Raw genomic sequence first — 22,979 nt, 5'->3', positions numbered from 1 at the left:
CAGTATGGCCACGGTGCCCTGGGGGCATCGTGATGAGCATTTTTGGCAGGTCAGGGAGAGGATCCTGCCCCTGTGCCCAGCCCTGGAGGCACCTCTGGGGTGCTGTGTCCAGCCTTGGATCCTCTGCACAGCAGGGACGGGAGCAGGGCCAGCAGAGGGTGACAAAATAAGGCCCTAGAGCATCTCTGCTATGAGGAAAGGCTGAGGGAGCTGGGGCTGTTCAGTCTAAAGAAGAGACACCTGAGAGGGGACCTCATTAATATAAATTTATTTATAAATTTAGCTATAAATAGCTAAAGGGGGAATGCCCTGAGGATGGATCCAGGCTCTGCCACAGGGTGAGAGGAACAGGCAGAAACTGATGCACAGGAGTTCCACCTGAACATGAGGCAGAACTTCCCTGTGCAGTGACCAAGCCCTGAACAGATTGTCCAGAGAGGCTGTGGAGTCTCCCTTGCTGGAGTTACTCCAGAACCATCTGGACACAACCCTCTGCTGTGTGCTCTGGGATGGCCCTGCTGGAGCAGGGAGATGTGACCTGGTGACACACTGTGGTCCCTTCCAGCCTGACCCATGCTCAGAATGCTCTCTGTGCGTCTCTTTTGAAACTGGTACTTGGGTTTGTGGGATGGGTGACAACTGAGAAAGGCCCTGGCCGTGTCCAGCTGTTAAAGATGTTGCCAGATGTGAGAGGAGCACATTCCCTGGGGAAAACAGAGCTGGTGTCAGCTTCCCACCACCTTTTGATGTCCAGGGGTGTTCTGCCTGTGAAGGCTGACCTGTCACACCGTGGTGGCAGGGAGCACTGCATAAGGCTTTGGGGGGACTCCATTGCAGGCAACACTTCTCAGCAGAGCAAAATATTGGGGCATCTTGCTTGAATACAAAAAGCCTGCGTGCTTCTTACCCTGGTCACTACCTGGAGTGGTGAAATAACCTGAAGATTTAATCCCCTCTAAATGACTGTGCTGGCAGGCACAGCAGGGCTGGGTGCTGATAGATCCTGGTAATGCCAGAATGTGAGATTTAGGAACCATAGAATCATTTAGGTTGGAAATGACCTCCAAGGTGATTGAGTCCAACCCTTGCCCAATCCCCACCTTGTCACCCAGCCCAGAGCACTGAGTGCCACGTCCAGGCATTGGACACCTCCAAGGATGGACATTCCAACACCTCCCTGGGCAGCCCCTGCCAATGTCTAGTCACCTTTATGTGAAGAAATTCCTCCTCATGTCCAACCTGAACCTCTCCTGGTGCAACTTGAGACTATGCCCTCTCATCCTGGAGCTCTGAGCCTCAGTTTGGCTTGGATAAGGAGGCTCAGGTGCTTCTGTACATGGCCAGGGCTTGGGCCAAAAGCCCACCGAGTGCCTGATGTGGCTTTTGTCTGGAGAAAGGCAACAAAGCTGGGGAAGGATCTGGAGCAGAAGACCTCTGAGGAGCGACTGAGGGAGCTGGGGGTGTTTAGCGGGCAGAAAAGGAAGCTCGGGGGTGATGTTCCTGCTCCTTACAACTCCCTGACAGGAGGGCACAGCCAGGTGGGGATCGGGCTCTGCTCCCAGGGAACAAGGGACAAGGCGAGGGGAAATGACCTAAGCCGCGCCAGGGTGGGGGCCAGGTCGGACATTAGGAAGAATTTCTTCAATGATGTGATTAAACATTGGAACGGGCTGCTCAGGGACGTGGTGGAGTCCCCACGCCTGGGTGTGTTTCAGGAAACACTGGACGTGGCACTCAGTGCCGCGGTCTGATGGACAAGGTGCTGCTGGCTCACAGCTTGGACTGGATGATCCTGGAGGTCTTTTCCAACTTAACCCACCCTGTGACTGTTTCTGCCAACCCTTGCGCCAGCTAGCTCCGGGCCGCCTCGCCCGCGGCCGGCACTGCCCGGGAGCAGACGGGAAACCCGGCGGGAGCCACGCGGGTGCTCGGCCACCTTCAGCGCGGCCACCGCCCGCCTCCAGCGCGGCCCGGGGCCGCCGCCACGGCCTCCGAGGGCTCAGGCGTGGGGCCCGCCCGGGAGGGGAGCCGGGTGGCGGCACCCCGGGCGGCGGGGCTGTGAGGCGGGGACGCGGCGGGGGTCAAGGCCGGGGCCGGCCCCGCCGCACTACACTTCCCGCCCTGCTCCGCGCCCGCCCGCGCCGGCTTCCGCTGGCGCGTGGTTTCCGGAGCGGATCGGAACCCGGAGCGCGGATCCGATCCGGGTCTGGCCATTCCCAGGGCAGGTAACGCCGGCTCCCCGCGCTCCTCCCGCCGCACCTCGCGCCCTCCCCGCCACCCCCGCCCGGGACCCCCCGCGCCCGCCCCGCCGCGGCTCCTCCCGCCGCTCCCCGGGGCGCGCGGCGGGGCCGGGGCGGGCGCGGCGGCCGCTCCGAGCGCTCCCGGGGCGCCGGCTGCGGCCCCGCCGCCGCCTCCTCCTCCTCCTCCCCCGCCGCCGCCTCCTCCAGGCCGCCTGTTCTTTGTTACAGCGCCCGGGAGGGCGGTAGCGAAGGGGGCGAGGCGGGTCCGAGGCAAAACCCGGCGGAGCCGCTCCCGGATCCCGGGCCCCGACGGGCTCCGGGCGGCGGCGGCGCGGTCCCTGAGGGGCGGGCGCGGGGCGATCCCCGCGGGCTCGGCCGGGCAGGGCACGGAACCGTCGCGGCCACGGGGATGCGGGGCCGGGAGCGGGGAGCGCCTGGGCTTGACCGCAGGGGGTTGGGGATGGAGGGGGGTGGGAGCTCCCAGGTGCGAGGGCGTGATGGAGAGGGAGGAGGAGGAGGGAGGTGTGGGGATGCCGCCCTGCCCCGGCGTGTGCCCTGGGAGAGGGTGCGGTGGGCGCCCGAGGAGACAAAAGGAGGAGAGCCGCGGTCTGCGGGGCTTCGCACACGTGAAATTTTCTGCAGTACGCTCGTTTTCTGCTCAGGGCCATTAAACTTTGCGTGTAGTTTATTCACGCGGTCGCGGGAAGTGCTGGGAAGGGCAGGTGGCACAGACCCCGCCAGCTGCTGTGTTTCCCCATGCCCCCCTGACTGGCCTAGAAATCGTCTCCCTCCTCAAAAATAATTGATAGAATAGCCTTCTTTTTTAAAGAAATATGAGGCCTCACCGTAGTTTGTTCTGCAATTCTTTTGAGTGGTAGCATGAACAAGTTCTACTACATCATGAGGAAAACTGGGTTTTAAGCGTATCCTTCCGCATACATATGTGCAGCACCCATCTGCTTGTGTTCTCAAGTTATTCACACTCATAGAAGCCCATTCGCAGATTGAAGAAAGGGTAACTTTAATTCTGCCTTGTTGATCTTAAGTTTGAGCGCAGATTTCCAGGTATTCTTTTAATTTTTCTGACCTACTTTTTAAAAAACCCATTAGCAAGATCAAAATGGCTCAACTTAGCACTTGAGCCTGATTTTTTTAATCAGGAGTTTATAAGGGGAAAATGTGATTTTACATCTGTTCTTAAATTTTTACAGCTCACGTGGTTCCCTGACAGTATCTTTGCACATCATGGGCTGCAGGCGGGTACCTGTGATGCTGCAGCTCCTCAGTGTCATCATTTGTGTTCCCTCAAGTTCCAGATATGCTCAGAGGCCTATGTTGTAGCTGGAATTTTTGTGTGGCTCTACACTTGGGCAAAAAAATCACCCATCTAATTATACAAGCCAAAAAATGATTTATGCTCTTTTACTGCCATCAGAATTAGGCTTTGTACCTGGTCTAATTTCCTCTGTGTGGCTTTTCTTCTGATTATTGACCGCTAATGATTACTCGCTGTTTTATGGAAAAAAATACCTGGAAGCTTTGATTATCCCTGCAAGACAAGAACAGAATTAGGAGCAGTGGGACGAGTTGACTATATGGAGTATTTTTCTGTTACAAATGTTTGAAAAGGAAAAAAAAAAAAAAAGTCAGACGTGGCCCATAGCAACAGCAGATGAGGGCAACAACAATTCTGAAGCCTGTCTTCAGTGCCATCATGTGAGTGGCACATCGTGACTCTGTTTACCAGCTGGAGCGGGTGGCATCGTGTCGTTTATTTCACAAACTCCTGGGATGTGCAGCTGAGATCAGGGAGGAGGAGTTTTTAAAGCGCATGGGTGAGGAGGGTGTAAATCAGAATTGTAAAGCAGGTCCCGGTGTTTGTTTGGGAGCGAGGGGTGCCGATGGATCAGGAGTGCTGTGATGTGCAGAACACGGAAAGTCCTTGCTGCAGAGACGGAACTGCGCTAATGCAGATCGCTGAGGCTGCGCGAGGCACCTGTGAGGGCTCTTCACGCTTCCTCCCCATCACCTTGAAGAACGCTGATGATTTCTCCGCCCCTTTGTTGCTATTCTCATTTGACACGGAGCTGCTGCTCCTGTAATGTCACTTGTCCCCAGTCTGCTGTTTGCCAAGGATGCGACACAGCAGCGTCCTGGAGGGTGAATGCCTTTGGTGGTGTGGCTGCACTGCGCCCCTGAACCATTGACCAAGGCCGTTATTTGTTAATTCAGCAGTATTTAGGATTAAAGTCTTGTCAGGACACAAACTATCTAAAAATAGCTGGGCATACCCCTCTTGAAATAGTGCAAAGCATCCAAAAAAAGTGTTGGTTAAAAGGCAAACCAAACCATTTTTGACATCAACTTAGGCCACTTGTTTTGCAGCATTGTGCCTGGACTCCCCTAAATACCAGTTGCTTTTGAGGAAATTTCCTGAATTGCTGTTTGTGCTCAGCATTGGGCTTTTGTATAAATGTTTGTTCTGTTATTTGAGCTTAGTCCCCAAAAGCTGCAGCCAAGAAAGGCTCAGCTTGTGCCACGGATGGGGAGTGTTTGTCCCTTGGAGTAATATTAGGGAGGGATCCTGCTGTTGACAGGTGGAGTTGGGAAGGGCAGTGTTTGAAGAGTACTGATCCTGAGTAGTGGCTGTGCTCCCACATTTCTGGCTTGGCTTTTGTTGCTGTAGTAGCAAATGCTTTATCTGTTTTCAAACAGGGCTCTGTGAGTTTAGTGTGTCATGTTTCCTCTCCCTCTCACAGATTCAGGCTCTTAGTCCTTCCTGTCCTCTGCTTGGCCAATACACTTGCTGTTTTGCAGCCTCACCTCTCTCAGACTTGGGTCATGATCTTTGTGTTGCTTTGCCTCTCTTCTGGGGCATTGGGAAAATTGCTTATTTGAGGAGGAGATCCTTTTTTGGATAGAAAAGGGAGAAACCTAGGAAAAACTAGAAAAACTTCTATGTCGTGCTTGTGTTGTGGGCTTAGCCATACTTAATCAGACTTTTTGCCAACCATAATTTAATTGTTGAGGGCAAATAGTGTTCATGCAAATTTTTAATACAGACTGACACTAATGAAGTGAATATAGATTAACCTTATTTAACTGTGAAATCAAATTGGTCAGTTACCATTTCATGGAAGGCCAGTGACAGAGGCAGGATTTTATTTCCCCAGGTTTTCTGGTGCTCAGTACCACAACATACCTTTACCTCTGGAAAAGATACAGTTCAATAAAATGTTGCACTGGGCCTCCTTCCTGCAGTGGTTGCTGCTGACCTGGGTTATCCTCTGGTCCTTCATGTTCTGAGGCTCCACAGGAGCTTTTTAGTAGGGATGGCTGGAAGTTTGTCAGAGATGGGGAACAGCAGGAGACAGCATTTCCTCACAGAGAACTGCCTGAGAACCCACAGACATTGAGGCTTCCTTGGTAGTGATATCTGCAACACGTGTAATATAGCAGTCTCTGGGGCTTTATAGCAACTTTAATTTCTTTAATTTTCCATTGATACTCCTGCAGGGACATTAATGTGTTTGGGTGGACTCTGGGTCAGTCAGCATCATTACTTCACAAAGGGATGTTTGTATGAGACAGAAAGTAAAAGTCAATTCAGAACTAACTTTGTCTTTTGTATTTTGGCAGGTTTAAGAAAATGGCTGAAGATGGCACCGAGGAGATTGTGTTTATTTGTAAGTATTAGGAAAAGGATCTAACTCTCACTGTGTGTGACTTGTCTACTCAGAATGCTTGAAATTAAAGCCTAAACCAGACTTAAGATTTTATTTAGAAAAATTGCTTTATGTAAAGGAGGCTCAAACAGCTAAAGGATAGATAGAGAGGAGGCTGTGTAATTTAAGCATACACTTTCTGACACTGTTGGCAGACACACAATGAAACCTCTGAATGTGAGTTAGCAGCACAGCTTTTTCATGGCTGAAGTGAGTGAGATTGAAGGTCTAACGCTCATGTAAGCCCTTTGTTTATACAGCCAGCTCTAGCAGCCAGGAGTGTCTGGGGATAACTCTGACCTCTGGCCTGACTTGGGGATCTGCACCTCCACAGCAGGGGCAGGCAGACTCATAATTCTTTCAGAAAAAGCCCAGTTTAGGATGCACCAGCTGCCCTGGCAGGTGTCACTTGTGGCATTCACTGTGCTTCTTGCTGTGCCCTGTGTGTAACCCTGAGTGCCAGGCTGGGCTCTGTGACTGGGATCCGGGCTCCTGCTTGGTGGTGGTGAGGAGAGGCTGCAGCAGGGCTGCGCCCAGGCTGGGCAGTGTCCCACGCTTGCTGAAGCTTGGCTGGCGGGCTTGGGTCTCACATTAATCCTCTCTTTTGTCTCCAGCCTGGACATGCAGGACCTGGTGTCACTGTGGAAAAGAGTTAAGGGATGTATGGTCCTGGTGTGAGCAGAGAGGGCCCAGATATTCTGGATCCAGACAGGGTGGAGCAGAATGGAGCACATCCTTGGTTTTTGGATCCACAGTATTTTACCTGTGATAGTTCCACAGCTGCATTTATGGCAGCTATCAGAAAGTTTAATTTTCTCCTTCTACCTGATTCCTTCAAAAATAGTGTTGACAGTTTGCATTTTTACTGAGATGCAGATACCAATAGTGGTTACCTTATTTTCCCCTTCATAAAAAGATTCTGGTGGACAGCAGAAAGAATGGGGATGTGATGCCACTCCTAATTAGATAGAAGGTGTCACGCAACATGCTTTTCTCCCTTCCAGTGGGGGTTGTGGTCACTGAATATCTTGAGCTTTTTCTTGTGCTCTCTGCAATTAGTTTTTCCCATGGGATATGGGGACTGCTTATGTTCCAAAAAAGTGAGCTGCTATAAATGACACGCTGCACTCCTAATAATAAACATCCTTGAATATATATTTCATAGACAAGAGAATTTTGGAAATTTTTTTTTTTTTATTAAATGTGTGAATATAGTCTCTCTGGGGTATTTTATGGTTATTCCCATGCTTGTTTTTGTGTTTCTCCTGTGTTTCTCTCTTGAAAGTGTCACATTTGGCAAGTGTAACAGCTGTGGGGATGGCTAAGGTAGGGCATTCCTTGGATATTGAGCTGTGCCACACAATGTCATTGTCATGTTCCCCTGCAAAGGAGTGAGAGGAATGTGTGCCTTATTCCTGCCTGTAGTTGTGGGGGCAGTGCTGTCTGCACCTTTCAGAGGCTTATCTTTGCAGAAGTGAGGAGTACCTTGATGCAGTCAAGAGATAAGGAAAATGACAAAGTGCTTTTTCCTTTGGACAGCAAAGCCTGTTGGAGAAGCTGTTACTCAGGCTATTCCTTCCTGTCCTCTTGCTTATGACAACCCTTTGTGGATGACAGTCCATTTCTTTTCAGCAGTCCAGTTTACACATTCCTCTGTGGCTCCATCACCCTCTCTGGTTTGGGAAATCTGCTTTTAGCCCAGATTATTTCAGTAATACTAAGGCCAGCCTGGGCTACAGGCACACCTGGAGCAGCAGGGGAATGGTGGAACAGTAAACAGGACAGCTGTAGGCTGAGCTTTGGTGCTGGTGCTCTGTAAGTAGCACTTGGCCATTGATCTTTTCCTCTGGTACAATAACTCTGTGGTGTTGTACAGCAAGCCAGGCTGGGAAATCCCTTCTGCTGAAAAATCATGTGAAGAGCTGGTTGTTTCATTCCTTCGCTCACCAGAAACCAGCAAAAACAGCTTGACAGGAGGCAGTGACCAGGCTTGGGGGTTGCACGAGCCAGAAATGCTGTTCGTCAGATAAATGTATTTTTTCACTGCTAAGCTGGTTTTGTTGCCAGAAGAAATGTGAAGCAGGTTGAAATCCCTTGTTTTAGAAGTCCTTTTGTTCACTGGGACAAAAACCTGGTGGGGAGAGAGGCTTCTAGTTAGGAGCACAGAGTAGCTTTGCCAGAGGGGATATACCTTGGAATGACATGGCATTTGTCATGTCTTCCCCAAAAAAAAGGTTTAACAACCCTCTACACTTTCTGGGGTTTCTGACTTGCAGTTGTAAGCATGGAGCTCAGATGTAAAAGGCCCCACAGCAATATAACCCCTGTGTGATGATCTCTCCTGAAGCTGTGTCAGCAGCTGACCAGGCAGGGCAGTTTGACAGCTATTTTTTTCACAGTGAAGCACTGTATAAGCATTTGGAATCCTGTTAAGTTTGCTTATTTTAGAAAGCCTCAAATTATCCTCGTCTGAAAATTGTTTCTTAGGAACCACTCAGTTCTGGGTAATTTACAGCCACTTAAGCTAAAAGTTAATTTAGCTAAGCTGACAGTGAAGTAGTTGGCCAGTGTGTGTTGTGCAGGCAGCTGACTTGTCTGGAAGGGCAGCAGGAGGTACCTGGGAGCTCTCTGTCCTGCCCTGTGGGTGAGAAGTGTGTGTGGCCAGGCAGATCTGGGCTCCCAGGACATGCTGGTGCCCTGCTGAGCCCTGTGCCAGTTCTGCTGCTGGTTCTGGGTTTGTGCCTCCTGTCACTGGAAGCACCACAATACCCAAGCTGTTCATAACAGCCCGGTTCCTGGGGAAGGCTGTGATGTGGTTTTCTTTAGCTGCTACGTGTTGCAGCACTTTATCTGAAGAACAATGCTATCTTTAAGCAGAATATTTACTGTGGGTGTAAGGCATTTATTTTCTTTGAGAGAGAATTTATACAATTGTCCTCTGATGGTACTGATCACAGTGTGTGTTATCTCACCTACGCAGGTGCTAGCTATCAACTCAGTGTTCAATTATTCATGTTCTTTTAAGCAATATAAATAAACACCTGCCCCTCTACCTATGTATTTTGCATTTTGTATTTTGTATCTGGTTTTCTCTTGAAAGAGGGAGGAAACAATCTTACAGAAGTGTTTTCCACCAGCCTTTTCTGTCTGGTTCCTTGCAGGGTGCGAGGACTGTGGGCAGTACCATGATTCAGAGTGTCCTGAGCTGGGCCCAGTGGTGACAGTCAAAGACTCCTTTGTATTGAGCAGGGCAAGGTAAGAAATGTTTGTGTTAATCCTGACTAACCCAGTGCCTATGCTAGTCCTTTAAAGCATATTTGCTGTTCAGTGGATGTCACACTGAAAGCTGGAAACTGAAGTCCCAGAGGATGACAGAAATCTATGGAAAGCACATGGCCTTGATTAAATAGAAAAATTGATGCACACACTTAAGTGCTGCACTGAATTGAAGCCAAAAAAAATAACTTGCTGCTCATCAGGACTAGTTTTCTTTGCTGAGGTTTCTGGCAAGAAGTCAGGTGGTACCAGATGGGGTGATGACTTCTGTCGTGGTTCAGTACCTGCCAATTTTATCCCCCTTAGATACATCAGATTCATTTCAGAGAAGTGTGTGAGGATTTCTCATTCATGTGTATGAACTCTCTCATTCCTTCACTTAGAAGCAAAACAAGTTGTTCTCATTATTGTGGGTCTTTGTAAACGATTAGGGGTAATAGTTCTGTCAGCAAATCTGTGACAGTGCAGCAGAAACACTCATGTTTGCCAAAAGAAACAAATAGACTCAGTCTAGTTGGGAGAAAACAACACTGACTAATGATTTTTACAGGGAAAGACAATCAGGCACTGTCAGCAAAATTCATATTAAGGTGTAGAATGTAAGGCTAAGGAAAAGAACCAACCATTGTGTAGTACAGATCCAAAAAGAGAAGTGTTCAGATGCCTTCATATGTTACATAATGTGTGCAGGCCTTCTATATTTCTTCTTGGGAAGTCACAGGCACGTGGGCAGCAAGTCTGGCACATCCTGGCTGTGTAGGCCATGCTGTGTATTCCCAGCATCATTTTGTAACAAATGCTGATGTGCTGGATCTGCCACGTGGGTGCCACAGCCCCTTGGCCAGGGCAGGGTGCTCTTGGTGTCCCATGAGTACAGGGGCTGCACCTGTGCAGGAGTGTCCCTGCTTTTCTGGGCCTTCACAGAAAAGGAATTTCCTTGCAGTTCCACTGCCTTCCTATGCCTGGAAACCTGCCCTGGATGATCCCCTCCAGCAGCTGTTAATGGTTAACAGCTCTGACACTACAGGTTTTGAGGGTAATTTAAAAATGTAAAAATAATTATTGGAATAATCAAAGCTGGTGAGGGAGGTGCTTTTACTGTAAATAAAAAATGGGCAGTGCAGTAAGTCTCTAGTTTGTACTGCACACATTTAATGACAAACTACTATTTCCTACCTTTTTTCTATTTTTTTAACTTACACTTTAAGGTCCAGATGTTCCAGCTGGGAATGTTTGCAAATATGGTGCATGCACTGGTTTTCGGTCTCCTTTTAATATGCAAATGCTAGGTTTTCCCTAGTGGAAGTGTGGGCTGCTGGACCACAGACTTTAAAGCAGAGCTTAAAATTGACTTCTTTACAGATAAATGTATTTATTCTCCTGAAGAGTTTTCAGCTGAAATCAGGTAAGAGAAGAAAAGAAGAAATTTAGTTGCAGCCTTTATAATGTGGGGAACAGTAGCTGAAAGTGAGTTATCTGAGGCTGAGGGCAAGTTTAACCACAAGCTGGATATGAATCTTTTAAAAGCAGTCTGCTTGCTTAACCATGTTTGTTGTTCCCTCTGTCTTACTGAAAAGATAAAATGGATGCTTTATGGTTAGAAGTGCTGAGAAACATCTCCTGAACTTCTCTAATGCTGCTTATTGTATATTTCAAACAAAAAAGTATTTTTATTTTGCTATCACTATGATTGCCAGTTTTTTCTATTTCTCTTTATCTAGGCAGTAAAGCAGTTCTGCCACTGTCAACCTCTACAGGATAGTCAGTAGCCTGTCTGACTATTTTTAGCTTTTCATCTATTAGCACAGACCTAAAAAAACAGAATTGCATTTGGTCTGTAAAACCAATACGGTGGGGCCAGTCATGTAAATTTTTGGGAAGATGTTCTCTGTGTAATATATTTAGTAACAGTATTTACTACATGTAGTTCTTCTTCATGAAACTTGTTTGGGAAAAGAGAGAGGCTGGGAGCACAGAAACACTTGTGTTTAATGCTGACTTCTTTCTTCCATGGGCTCCTGCAGTGCATATCGATTACTGGACGAGGTGGTGTTCAGCCAAAGGTTGAACTTGATGGTCTTGGAAGTCTTTTCCAACCTAATTAGTTCTGTGATTTATTTATTTTTTCTCAATTCTCTCTTAAATTTTTAGATCATCTCTGCCTTCTAATTTGGAGATAAGACAACTGGAGGATGGGACTGAGGGTGTGTTTGCTCTGACTCAGTTGGTGAAACGTACCCAGTTTGGCCCCTTTGAATCCAAGAGAGTTCTCAAGCTGGAGAAGGAATCAATTTTTCCCCTGAAGGTAAAACACGCAATTTGTAAAGCAATAAATAGGAAGGAGTCAGTTTTCCCTGTGATGAATTAGTGCTGTCTAGCACTATGGAAACAAAGATATGTGAAGGGGGATTATTTGGAATATCTTTTAGGTGTGCCCTGTAAGAGATGAGCTAAACAAACATTCTCTGGGCAAGGAACAGCAGAACGAAACTAGAAGCTCAGTTATTTTAATGAGTCTCTTCAATTTGACTGAATTTCCCTAATGAGCCACATATGCATTAGGTTTATGGAACATGCAGAATAAGTGTGGCTCTTCCCTGTCATGCAGTTGTTTTATTCCTCTCTTGACAAGTTTTGGTAGGAGAAATGCCACATTAAGAATGGAATTCAGTCTTTGTTTTCACTACTACCTAACTCAGAAGTAAAGATTTAGAAATGTGCTTTTGGCTGATGGCTGTTTGGATACCCTTCAACTTACGTATGCACTAATTTTTTGGGAAAAAATAGTGGCTACAGCAAGAATTCTTGGGATGATTTTGTTCAGTTTGTTCCCATCTTGCTTCTGGTTGTCTGTCTCATCTGAAGGTGTGACTAAGTGAAAGTTGCAAGACTTGAGGCTTGCTTCGTCCCTGGTGTCCATTGAAAAGAAACCACTGTAAAAGCAGAAAATAATATTTTTTTTCCCTTAACTTTGTATCACTGCTCAGGGTTTTTATTCTGTGTACATTTTGCTTGGCAGGTGTTCCAGAAGGAAGGGCCCCTGGTGTATTTTGACACCACAAACGAAGATGATTGCAACTGGATGATGATGGTGCGCCCAGCCACCGAGTATGAGCATCAAAACTTAACTGCCTTCCAGCATGACAATGACATTTACTTCACCACCTGCCAGGACATCCCCCCAGGAACTGAGCTGCGAGTGTGGTATGCAGCTTTTTACGCCAAAAAAATGGAAAAGCCAGTGCTGAAGCAGGTCACTAGTGTTGCCAATGGTATGTGTGGGGGCCTTTCTTCCTTCCTAAGGGCCCAGTGCTGGCAGGGACTGACAGTCCCTGGCTGTTGGAGTTGACAGTGCTGTTTGTCCAGTAGGCTCTTATCCTGCAGAGTCAGGCCAGCCTGCACATGTGGGTGCCCTGTGAGAAGAAAGTGTAGATTCTTCACCATGATACAGCCAGGTTTTTTAAAACAGGTGGCCTACTTAGTGATTCAGCCTCTTCAGAGTGGACAAACCTGATAAATAGTCCTTAACTAAAGATTTGGTGGCTGTATCAAAAGCATTTCTGGGTAGAACAGCAAAGGAGCTCAATTATCAGAGAAATCTGTGTGCAGATTTGCTAAAAAAGCTGTTCTTCAGTTGCAGTGAAAATGGTTTGGTTTTGCACAGAACTGTTACACAGTTCTAAAATGCCAGATTTGTCTTAGGCAGCTTCACGTGGGACCCACTAGAGTAAGATCCACACGGCTGTGCTTTGGAAAGAACGGAAGCAGATCTTTTAGAATCTGAATTAGAATTGCCACAAGTTCCAGTGTTTTTCCCTTTGTATTCTCCTACTTTTCCATTTCTACAGCTGAAAGGCAAGATCCTTTAGCATTGCAAGGGCGTTTTCTTCCTGCTCTTGAGCTGGGAGACTCCCTGGATGTTACAAATGCTCTGCTGGGTGTAATTTGTGGTGACAGATTTGGGGAGAGGCCATTGCCACCAGTGTCAGCTTTATGGCTGCTCTTTATCATAAGCAGAGTGCTACAGCTGAATCAATGCAGTTGACATGTTTCTGAACTCTGAAATGTTTCCAGTTGGTGTTAACGGAGAGGTTTCATCTTTTCCCTTTTTAGTTTAACCTGTTCATGTATTTTTATGGGGTTATGGGTATTTAAAAATACTGTTGAAGTATGCCCTGCTCTCTCTGTTCAGCACTTCACAGCGCATTTAAGGCACAGTGGGTGAAATTCAGGTATAAGAATGCCCTGGTTGAAATTTTACATGATAACGTTATTTGCAGGCCTGTTACAGAATAAAACATTCTGACTGTGGTTACTGCCCTCAGCACAGAGCAAGAGTCAAAAGGTCTGGGCAGTAAAGAAGATGAACTCTTTCCTCTTCACAGATACATCCTTGGTAGCGATGGAATCTGATAAAGAAGGGGATCATAACGTCTCTCCAAAACCTTCATCTGCTGTCTTACCCCATAAAAAAACCAAGAGATCCAGCATACTAGCAGCTGATCCAGCAGGTATGCAAAACTACAGTGCTCTTAAATGAGGTGGAGAACAGATACAGGTCTGCAGAGATGTTAGGTGTAACACTCCTACACATGTATTATGGATGTATAACTTATGGCAAATACTAATTTAGAGAGGATTTGAAAGCTTGAATTTTTCTTTTCATTTTCATGGCCACAATGCTTAAAGTGGATACACAGGTTAAAAAGTGACAGAGGGGCCAATAAGCTTTTAAGCAGATTATTTTCATGAAAACCACAAGTGCTCCTGACTTTGGAGGTTGTTAGTGTTGGGGTGGGGGCAGTCCCCAAGAAAATCTTCATTCTGCCTATTCAAAGTGTAGTAATTCAAATGATCAGGCCAAGTCTTAGAAGAAAACCTTTCAAATGTTTGGAAATGACAAGAACACTGGCCATCCCCAAATTACAATAATACCACAGTATATGCCACTATTAGAGTTCAGACCGTTTAAATTACAGAAACTCAAATTTAAATAAACTTACAAGCAATATATATCCTCTTGGCAAAGAACAAATGGCTGAGGAAATACCTGGTAGTGTCATAGGAACTCTGTCCCAAGGATTCATTACAAAGCAGTTCCCCCTCCCCAGTCTCTGTTAAATGAAGCAGTGAAATTAAGAACCCACTTAACACAGATTTCAAGAAGTACACTCAGAGTACACAGGATCAAAGGAAAACCATTCTAGGTCTGCTCTTTGAGAGGTTATTTTCCTAAATTTGCTTATTAATAGTAAAAGTAGCCAGGAGGAAAGGAGGGGAGTTGTTGCAGACGTGTACAGAGCAATTATCAGAGGATCCATTTGTCATCTTAGGTTCTGTCACAGCTAATCTGTGAAGGTGACTGGGGAGTTGTTTTCCAGTTTGGCAATATTGGTTTTTCCAGAGGTAAAATGATGAACTGGAGCAGCCCCATCTACCTCCTTCACCCTACTGCCTTAAAGTCCAGCTTCAGTAGAAACAAAATGCTGCCTCTTATATTTTTGGAACCCTAAGGTGTTCCCACTGATGTTAGTCTTTTGGTGTTTCCAAAACAAAATTTTCTTTAGGATTTGGATTATGTTTGCCTCAAGTCATACCAAGCAGTTGCCAGCTGTCAGATCTGTGGTTCCAGGTCAGCCAGATTGCCCTGCAGCTGCCCTGGAAGCCCAAGGAGGTGGGAACTTAAAAAGGACCCGACTCTTCCTGACAAACCAGGAGCAAGGGAAGTGCAGAGTCAGGCACAATTAGCCTACACAGAAACTTGGTTTGCTGCTTTTGTCCTTCTGGACAGAGCCCTCAAGAAGTTCTTTATGTAGCCTGTGAAGAAGGAATTTTTGTTGCTGTATTGCCAAGTCATTTCTTAATAATTTACTTACTGCAGCGTGGACGAGATCACACCTTTGTAGTGCAGAGTGTTGAATGTATCTTGTAGCAGGGAACAGCCTCTGCCTCAGAGAATCCTTTATTTAAGAGCCAGCACTGAAAAGAAGGAAGAACTTTACTGTTCAGATGGAGTCCTCAGGCAGAGAGAGATGAGCTGACATGTAACAACCATCCAGGAAATCTGTGGCAGAAACTGAGGCACAATGTGAATTCCCTGTGCTGCCATTCACTTACCCTGACTTCAGTGTCATCCTCCTCTGCAGGAGGAGCCTTGTACACTGTGGGATATTCAGCTTTTTCTGTGCCAAAAAAATCTCTGAATCCGTCCAAGTTTATCAGATCCTCTTGACAATTCAAATACATCATCTAGGGACTGAAATACAAAGGACTGTGAACAGAGTAACTCTATTGTATTTTTTTTTTATTCCAGTTTCATTTTTGCCCTAATTTCTTCATTTTCTTTATCTTTCTTGAGTTGATGTGTTAATTAAAGTATTAGTATGGTGATTTCCTAGCACATCTAATTAATGAAGCTGCTCAAACCCGGGTTTTCATTGTTGTCACCCTTACTTCCATTAATCTAAATGTTCTTACTCTGCAATGCCCTTCACAGAGAGCATGGAGGTTTTTCCTGCCTCTGTCCTCAGCTAACCCAGAAGAAGACTGGTAGATCTGGTTTTAAAGGTGCTAAAAATTGCTTTATGCCATGCCTTTTATGAACACAGCTCTTTAGAACGTGATAAAGGAACCCTCAGGACTTTACAGGGGCACTGATATTCTCTCCTGGCATCATTTATATCTTCTGATAGTTCAGCTCTTCATGTTGGAGAATCCTGTAACGGTCCCAGCTGCCCCCAGGGGCTTCTTGCTGCTTAAATTGTAGCCTGTGATACTCAGGGAGGTACTGCAAGATAAACAAAGCTACAGGGGTTTACCACCTTCCCATTTTCAAAGCTTTTCAGTATTTCTTGTTGTGATTTAGTGAACACTCCAGAAGGCAGTGGAACAGCAGAAGCAAAGCCCAACCAGTGGACGTGTAAAGTGTGTTCATCTGCTTTCCAAGAGCCCCAGCTGCTGACAGGTAGGAAGTGCTAGAAATTCATGTGAGAGCAGTGAGGATCATCAGCAGAATTCTGCTCTTCCACGGCAGTGAAGCCACGCACCATCCATGGTGCAGTAAGATAAAAGTTTTAAATTTCCCATTCCTTTAAGGAAAGGAGTAGTAGGGAAGGTAGAACAGGGATATTTTGGTTGTTTTGACCATGGCAGCGTTCAGTCTCTGGACAAATAATTGTGATGTTGAATCTAGGAGAAATAAAATTGTGATCTAGAAGATGATGTGACTGTCAGGAAAATCAAGGATAGGGAGTTGCATGAGCAGTGTAAAGGTCAGTGATGCCAGGTTATACTTGGTGATATTGTCCATCTGGTATTTGTGGCACAGATTTAGTAAGGGCAATGAAGTACATATTTCTTTTCTGCATTTCATTTGCAGCTTTTTTTATGCAGTTTTCAGAAGGACTTAAAATTGTTTTGGAGCTTTGGCCATTTGATGAATCAATTTTTGAAAAGGGAACTTAGGTCAGTAAATAACTTGGGCATTTGGAAAAACGTACCCATTATTAGAAACACAAACTTTTTACTGTGATATCAACAAATCTCTTTAAAAATTCAGTTCTTTGGACTCTTGAATAAATTGTAGGCTTTGATTTATGAAGGTATTGTGACTGCTTTTGAAATAATTTGAATTCTCTGCAAAGTGAAATGGACCTGATAGAAGGGCTTCAGCTAGTTCCATTTGAATATTTTAAGGATAATCTCTTCCTTACTCTCCTGTTTTTCCCTATCCACCCAGAGCACTTGCTGAGTCACCTGGAGCAAGCCAAATGTGCCCCCCCAAGCAGCCAAAATGATGCTGAGAAAGCAGAGAAAGCTGCAGAGGCTGTGCCAGCAGATCAAGCAGTGGCAAGTGATGCAGCCAGTGCCAGCACAGACTCGAGGAGAAAGGCCAGGAGGGGAAGAAAAGCCAAAACAGCAAAAGTAGAAACACCTCTTATCATTGATGAAGAGAAAGATTCTGCAGGTAAAACAGAAATCTAGAAAATGCTAAGCAATATATCTGCTTATACATCTGTGACGATGCCTTTGCAGAAAGGTCAAAAAAGCAGCAGAGACAAGAGGGAGGTTTTTAGTTAGATCACTACAGCTGCCAATTTACAAGTTTTGTTAGTTATTTCTGAGAGCCTTGAAGGCAGCACCCACAGTCAGTCACCTGCATTCTTCTGTCATGGTTTGTACAGAGCCCCAGAGAAACACAGGGTAGTGGTTATGAGAATTGCAAGGAGAGGAAGCATCCTTACCCTCAAGAGGACAAATCTTTCTCTCTCTACCTCAAGTTTAGTTTAGAAAGGGCTTACCTTCCTTGAAGAGATGTTCTAATAGGAAATTTCATGATGCTTGGTTAACTAACCCTTCAGTAATAGCTTGGAAAGGTAAGAAGTTAGAAGAAGGTGAGATGTCCCTGCCCGTGGCAGGGGGTTGGATTAGATTTTTAAGAGTCCCTTCCAACCCACACTGATCTATGATTATTTGAATGTGTTTGTGGACATTTGATTTGTCCTGTGCCACATCTTATAACAAATTTGAAGTTTTACTTCCAGCTGTCCACATTACTGCTGTATTTATTTCTTTGGTGTGTGTGCAGTGGAACGTGTGGCTGATGCTGTCACTGAGGTCCCTCCAGAGGATGTGGCCCTGCCTCCAGCTCCAGATGAGAGGATTATGGATCTGGTTCTAGGAAAGATGCCCAGCACCACAAACAGCATCAGCTCAGTGACAAAGTAAGTGTTCTGGGATGCAGAATTTCCTCTTAGTTGTAGCTTAGGTGATGTAGCATGCAACAGTTCTGCTCAACTTCTGGGCCCACAGATGCTCTTTTTATCAGCATAAAATTGTGTGATGCTGCTGCTGTTCAAGAGGCGATTTTGAGTGCCACTTATACACTGGTAGGATTTTGGAACATAACATAAATGAAAATTTCTTTTTTCATCATGTTACTGCTTTTATTCAGTGTGTTTCCAAAAGCCTCTTGCAGCTGCAAGGTGAAATTTACTCCCATTGAATGTTAGTGATAAGACAGGGAAAGAGATTTTTTTGTTTCAGAATATGTTAATCATTATTATTATTCAGTCTTGCTTGTCATCTTAGCTCATGAATGACTTCATGTTGATTTTGCATGTGATACTCTAGATTTGGAGCAGTAGGAGGGGAAACTTGAATATAACAGATCCTCAGGAAGGCTCTTAAGTATCATGTGATTAATTCAGATTCTTTTATGTCCTTTTGTCGTGGTAAAATTGGCCTTTTGAATTTTCTTTTTGTATAACAGAGCACTCAATTTTTATGAATTAGCTAGTAATGGTATATATTGAAGTCCCTAGGAGACACAGAGCTGTGAAAAAGGCATTTCAGCAGGTGGTTGTGCTGGGAAATGGCACGGTGCTGCTTGGCACCCTGCTGCCCTCTGCCCAAATACAGCTTTTACGTGGGGGCTGCCAAGCTTCCTAAGCTGAGACAGTGCTGATGTTTTCAGAGCAGAACAGATCCTTTCTGTTCCTCTGAGGGGCCTGCAAAGAGAATCTCTGCTGCTGATTTTTGCCTTGGTAGTTCTGGGTGAGGAAAATTTGGAGTGAGTGACATCCACAGCTTCTAGGGGGTGGCCAGGGGAGCACCTTGGAGCTGGGAATCTCCATCCAGGCCCCTTCCCTCCTGCCAGAAGCTGAGTTGAACACTCCTCTGGCTTTTGCCAGCTGCTGGAACTCTGTTGCAACCTGTGGGATAGCTTTCAGTCCCTGCCTTTCTCTCTAATCCAGTAGGTTTGCTCATCACCAAAACACCATGTCCCTCAAAAGAAGTTTAATTCTCTCCAGTAGACACGGGATTCGGCGGAAGCTGATAAAGCAGCTGGGGGAGCACAAGAGGGTCTATCAGTGCAGCATCTGCAGTAAGATCTTCCAGAACAGCAGCAACCTCAGCAGGCACATCCGTTCTCATGGTGGGTTGGCTTTTCCCTTGCCTGGGCATTGATTTTATGTCTTGGTTCCACCTTTGAATTAAACAGCAGGGCTCGTTTTAGGTATTGGGATATTTATAAGGGAGCTGGTTTTGCTTTTTTCTTTCTTTAAGTCTCTCTAGGAAACTATTTTAATATTTCAGACCAAAGCATGAGAAGATAACAGTGCAAAATTGAAGTTAAAACTATTTAAAATTTGAATCATCTTTTAAATAAGGGCAAGGATGTGATGTTTTTTCCAAAGTTCTTATTGCCTTTAAATACATACATAAATATCACCCCCACCTTCACAGGCACATGGGTAACATAGTTGTAATGTGGGTAAAATGTCAGGTGAGTGTTTTTCCACCTGTGATCTGCAGTTCCGGGGGTCTGTGTCCTATTCTAATGGTTCAATGAAAAAATCATCAGTGAAAAAGGGTGGGGGAACTAAACCAAAATTGCTGGAAATGGTTAAAATCCGCTGGTTACATCTCCTGAATTACTAAATTTTTCATCACTAGACTGTTTGTTTGCAGTTGCTTGTGCTTTGGTTTCCTCTGCCTTGCCTGGAATTGGTTATTATCAATCACTGACTACTTCCCTTTCATCTGGATTGATCCCCTCAGGTGACAAGCTGTTTAAATGTGAGGAATGTGCAAAGCTGTTCAGCAGGAAGGAGAGCTTGAAGCAGCACGTTTCATACAAGCACAGCAGGAACGAAGTGAGTGGAAATGGCTCTTGCAGGGTTTATGTGGAAAGGCACAGTGAGATTCCAGGTGTGAGCTGGGCAGCTCCATGTGAGCAGGTATCCCATATGAGTGAGAAAAGGACAGAGAGGGGATGTAACATCTTACTTTAGAATAACTGATGAATTTGAAAAGTGCTTTTGAGCAGGTGCAAACCCTTTTCCTATAGAAAATTGCTCTCAGGCATCAGTTCCAGCAAGACAAGCTGGAGTTAGCTGGACCTGCATGATACAGAGGTGACATCTGACTTGAGCTATGCTGCTAAATAGGGTTGTTCTATTCTTGTTTGCTTGTCCTGTTTAATTTCTCCCCACTTATCATTCCCTTCATGTGTGAACTCTGCCTTTGGATGCTGCTGCCGTAGAAATATTAAACACACCTGTAGTGGCACCTTATTAGTGAAAATTTCTGTTGTTACTTGGCACCAGGGTCCTTAACCCTCAGATTGCTGCCATCTCTTCTGGAAGATGAGTCAGGTCACAGCTTGCTTCTCAAACATTGTGTGTCTGTGTTAGACCAGGGGAATACCAGGGAGACTGCTACATCCTCACAGGAGCATAGTCTTTGGGGTTTTTTTATAGCTCAGATGTAGGAATGTGGCAGGATCAGAATTTTGCACCACTGTGTAGTTAAATGCCCTCTTGAAGAAATAAAAATTAGAAAGGAAACAGAAAACAGAAGAGGTGTGCAAGGTTTAGAATTTCTCTGTCAGGTGTGACTTGGCTTTTCCTGTTTGTGACCCTCAGGTGGACAGCGAGTACAGATACAAGTGCACCACGTGTGAAAAGGCCTTTCGGATAGAGAGTGCATTGGAATTCCACAACTGCAGGACAGGTGAGAATGGATAACTCTTCCTCTGGCATCTCTGCTCCATTCTGGGAAGATGTCCCCAAATCCATCTCAGCAGAGAAACTACAGAAGGGGAGTAGGGATTTAGGTTTTTGTCATCATCACAAGAAGCAACCTGTTTTTTTTATAAGAAAAGTATAACCAATAATCTGTAGAGAAACACATCCACTTAGGAATTAGCTTTTTTTTAGTATATCTGTGAACAAAGGAAACACCAGTGAAGGTATTACACAGGTGAGCAGGAGAATCATCTGTCATCATCTCTGTTTAACTTTTTTCCCTGAAACTAAGTTCCACCTCACTCCTCTGAAACAGAGGAACTGGAAACAGAAACAGTATTAGTGGTAATTTGCAGTTTTCTGGGATTACAGTTTTCTTCAGCTTTCTCCAGCTTTATACTTGCAGTAGTCTCTAAATTTTTTTATCTTAGTATCACTCCAGTCTGTTTTTCTCCCATAGCCATCCCTTGTGGTTACTCATATTATTTATACAGTGATCTTACGCTCAGAAAATGACATCCTGGTTACTTTTATGGCTCCACAACAATGTTCAGTCCAGAATCACCCAGGTAATTGCCCTTAGAGCACAGGGATGGTTTACATGTTTAAAACCCAGATCCAACAGAAGAGCCACCTGTCTCACAAAAGTATAAAACCTGTTTTCAGCTGTAAAGAGCTGCATGCTTTCTCTTGCTTACAGATGACAAGACATTCCAGTGTGAGATGTGTTTCAGATTCTTCTCTACAAACAGCAACCTTTCAAAACACAAGAAAAAGCACGGGGATAAGAAGTTTGCATGTGAGATCTGCAATAAGATGTTCTACAGGAAGGATGTCATGCTGGACCATCAAAGGCGGCACTTGGAAGGTAAATTTACTGCAGATCAACCTAATTATTTCTCTTGAAACAGCAGTGGAGGTGGGCAGGTTAAGGAAATGATAGTGTGCTTTAGATTCTTCTAGATGTTGGCTGGTTTTTTTTTTTTATTATCAGTTGACTGATCAAGAGTTTCAAGTTTCAGCAAAATGTGACATTTATGAAAAATAACAGTAGTGGATCCAGAGCTATAAATAGCCATAAGCTGCATGGCTTATTATGCAGCAGTTTAGACTGGCTGATTTTAATTATATATATTTCTTCCTTTGCGTCCTATTCTTCCTTTTTTTTTAAATTCATGTGGTAACTTGAAAATCTGAAGGCAGAGAGTTAACTTGCTGTGTACAGCTGAGAGTGACTACAATATAAATACAGTGTCAGTGGCATGTTATCTTTGAAACATTTGAGAATATATGAAAAAGAGATTATGAGAGTTTACTGTTCAAAATCTCAAACATCTAAGGATTTTACAGATACTCAAAGACTGGAAAAATTGGTACATTGCTCAACATGTATTCGAATGTGGTTTGTGGCTTAGATGATAAAACCAAAAGTGATTTTTTAAAAAAGCAGCCAGGTTGTCTATTTTGTGTCATGAACCAGAGGACAAGGGGCTGTATCACACTGGCAGTGTCTCATTTTTAGCTGTCAAAGAAGAGCAGGAGCCCTCTGCTCTCTTGAAAGTAGCAGAGAAAGAAGTCTGAAATCCTCTCTGAGCATTACTGGTGCTGGATGGTTGCATCTCTCCTTAGAGACCTCCTCTCCTCTCTTTAGTGAGGGTGAATTTCTGTGCCAGATACCAGATTGAAGTGCCAAGGCCTATGAGATCTGCCTGTTTCCTGGTGCTGACAAAAATGCTTTTGACAAGTGTTTTCAGACACTTTACAGTTGTACAGACACTGTACAGTTGTTGGTAACCAATAAGCCATAACCCATCACTTTGGCAGACTGCTTCTATATTCTTAAAACACACTTTTAATTTAGAAATCACCCTTTTGTTAGCAATTAAACCCTGCATTGAGGCCCTTCCCAGCTGGGGACACCATAAACTATCAAAGACAGTGAAAAAAGGAATTAAGTTTTAGAGGGGGAAGAGAAAATAAGAAGATGCTTTAAGAAGCTAAAATATTTTTCTGTTAAAACTATAGAGATGAACAGTAGTGTTCTGAAAAAAACTCCTTTAATTCATAACAGAGTATATTGAAAAGAATGGAGTGTTTCAAAGTGTAGATTTTGAGCAAATAGTGAAGTAGTTGTGATCCTGTGAGATGCTGGAACAGGGGGGAAAAGTAGTAGTTAAAGATTTGTAGCCTTTAAGAAGCAAAAAAAA

The 22,979-nt window shown here is 45.0% G+C and overlaps 1 protein-coding gene across 5 annotated transcripts in view; it reads left to right on the top strand.

The window, feature by feature from the left end:
- Positions 1-2,158: 2,158 nt before the first annotated feature.
- Positions 2,159-22,979, top strand: part of PRDM15 (PR/SET domain 15) — a 35,195-nt gene continuing 14,374 nt past the window's right edge. For 2 of the 5 annotated variants that reach the window (XM_088051640.1, XM_005526545.3), the window contains exons 1-13: positions 2,159-2,225; positions 5,880-5,926; positions 9,127-9,220; positions 11,393-11,546; positions 12,261-12,513; positions 13,627-13,752; positions 16,107-16,205; positions 16,980-17,207; positions 17,829-17,964; positions 18,997-19,178; positions 19,805-19,899; positions 20,671-20,758; positions 21,473-21,640. In XM_088051640.1, coding sequence (XP_087907766.1) covers positions 5,890-5,926; positions 9,127-9,220; positions 11,393-11,546; positions 12,261-12,513; positions 13,627-13,752; positions 16,107-16,205; positions 16,980-17,207; positions 17,829-17,964; positions 18,997-19,178; positions 19,805-19,899; positions 20,671-20,758; positions 21,473-21,640 — 1,660 coding nt within the window. In that variant the 5' untranslated portion in view covers positions 2,159-2,225; positions 5,880-5,889. The remainder of the gene's footprint in view (positions 2,226-5,879; positions 5,927-9,126; positions 9,221-11,392; positions 11,547-12,260; positions 12,514-13,626; positions 13,753-16,106; positions 16,206-16,979; positions 17,208-17,828; positions 17,965-18,996; positions 19,179-19,804; positions 19,900-20,670; positions 20,759-21,472; positions 21,641-22,979) is intronic. The other 3 variants (XM_088051641.1, XM_088051639.1, XM_014255723.2) reach the window with 3 other exon arrangements.

Source organism: Pseudopodoces humilis, chromosome 2 (assembly GCF_049639895.1).
Source record: "Pseudopodoces humilis isolate 2021_Gansu_Grassland_sample_001 chromosome 2, ASM4963989v1, whole genome shotgun sequence".
Lineage (NCBI taxonomy): Eukaryota > Metazoa > Chordata > Aves > Passeriformes > Paridae > Pseudopodoces > Pseudopodoces humilis.
This window is presented reverse-complemented; position numbering and strand designations above follow the sequence as displayed.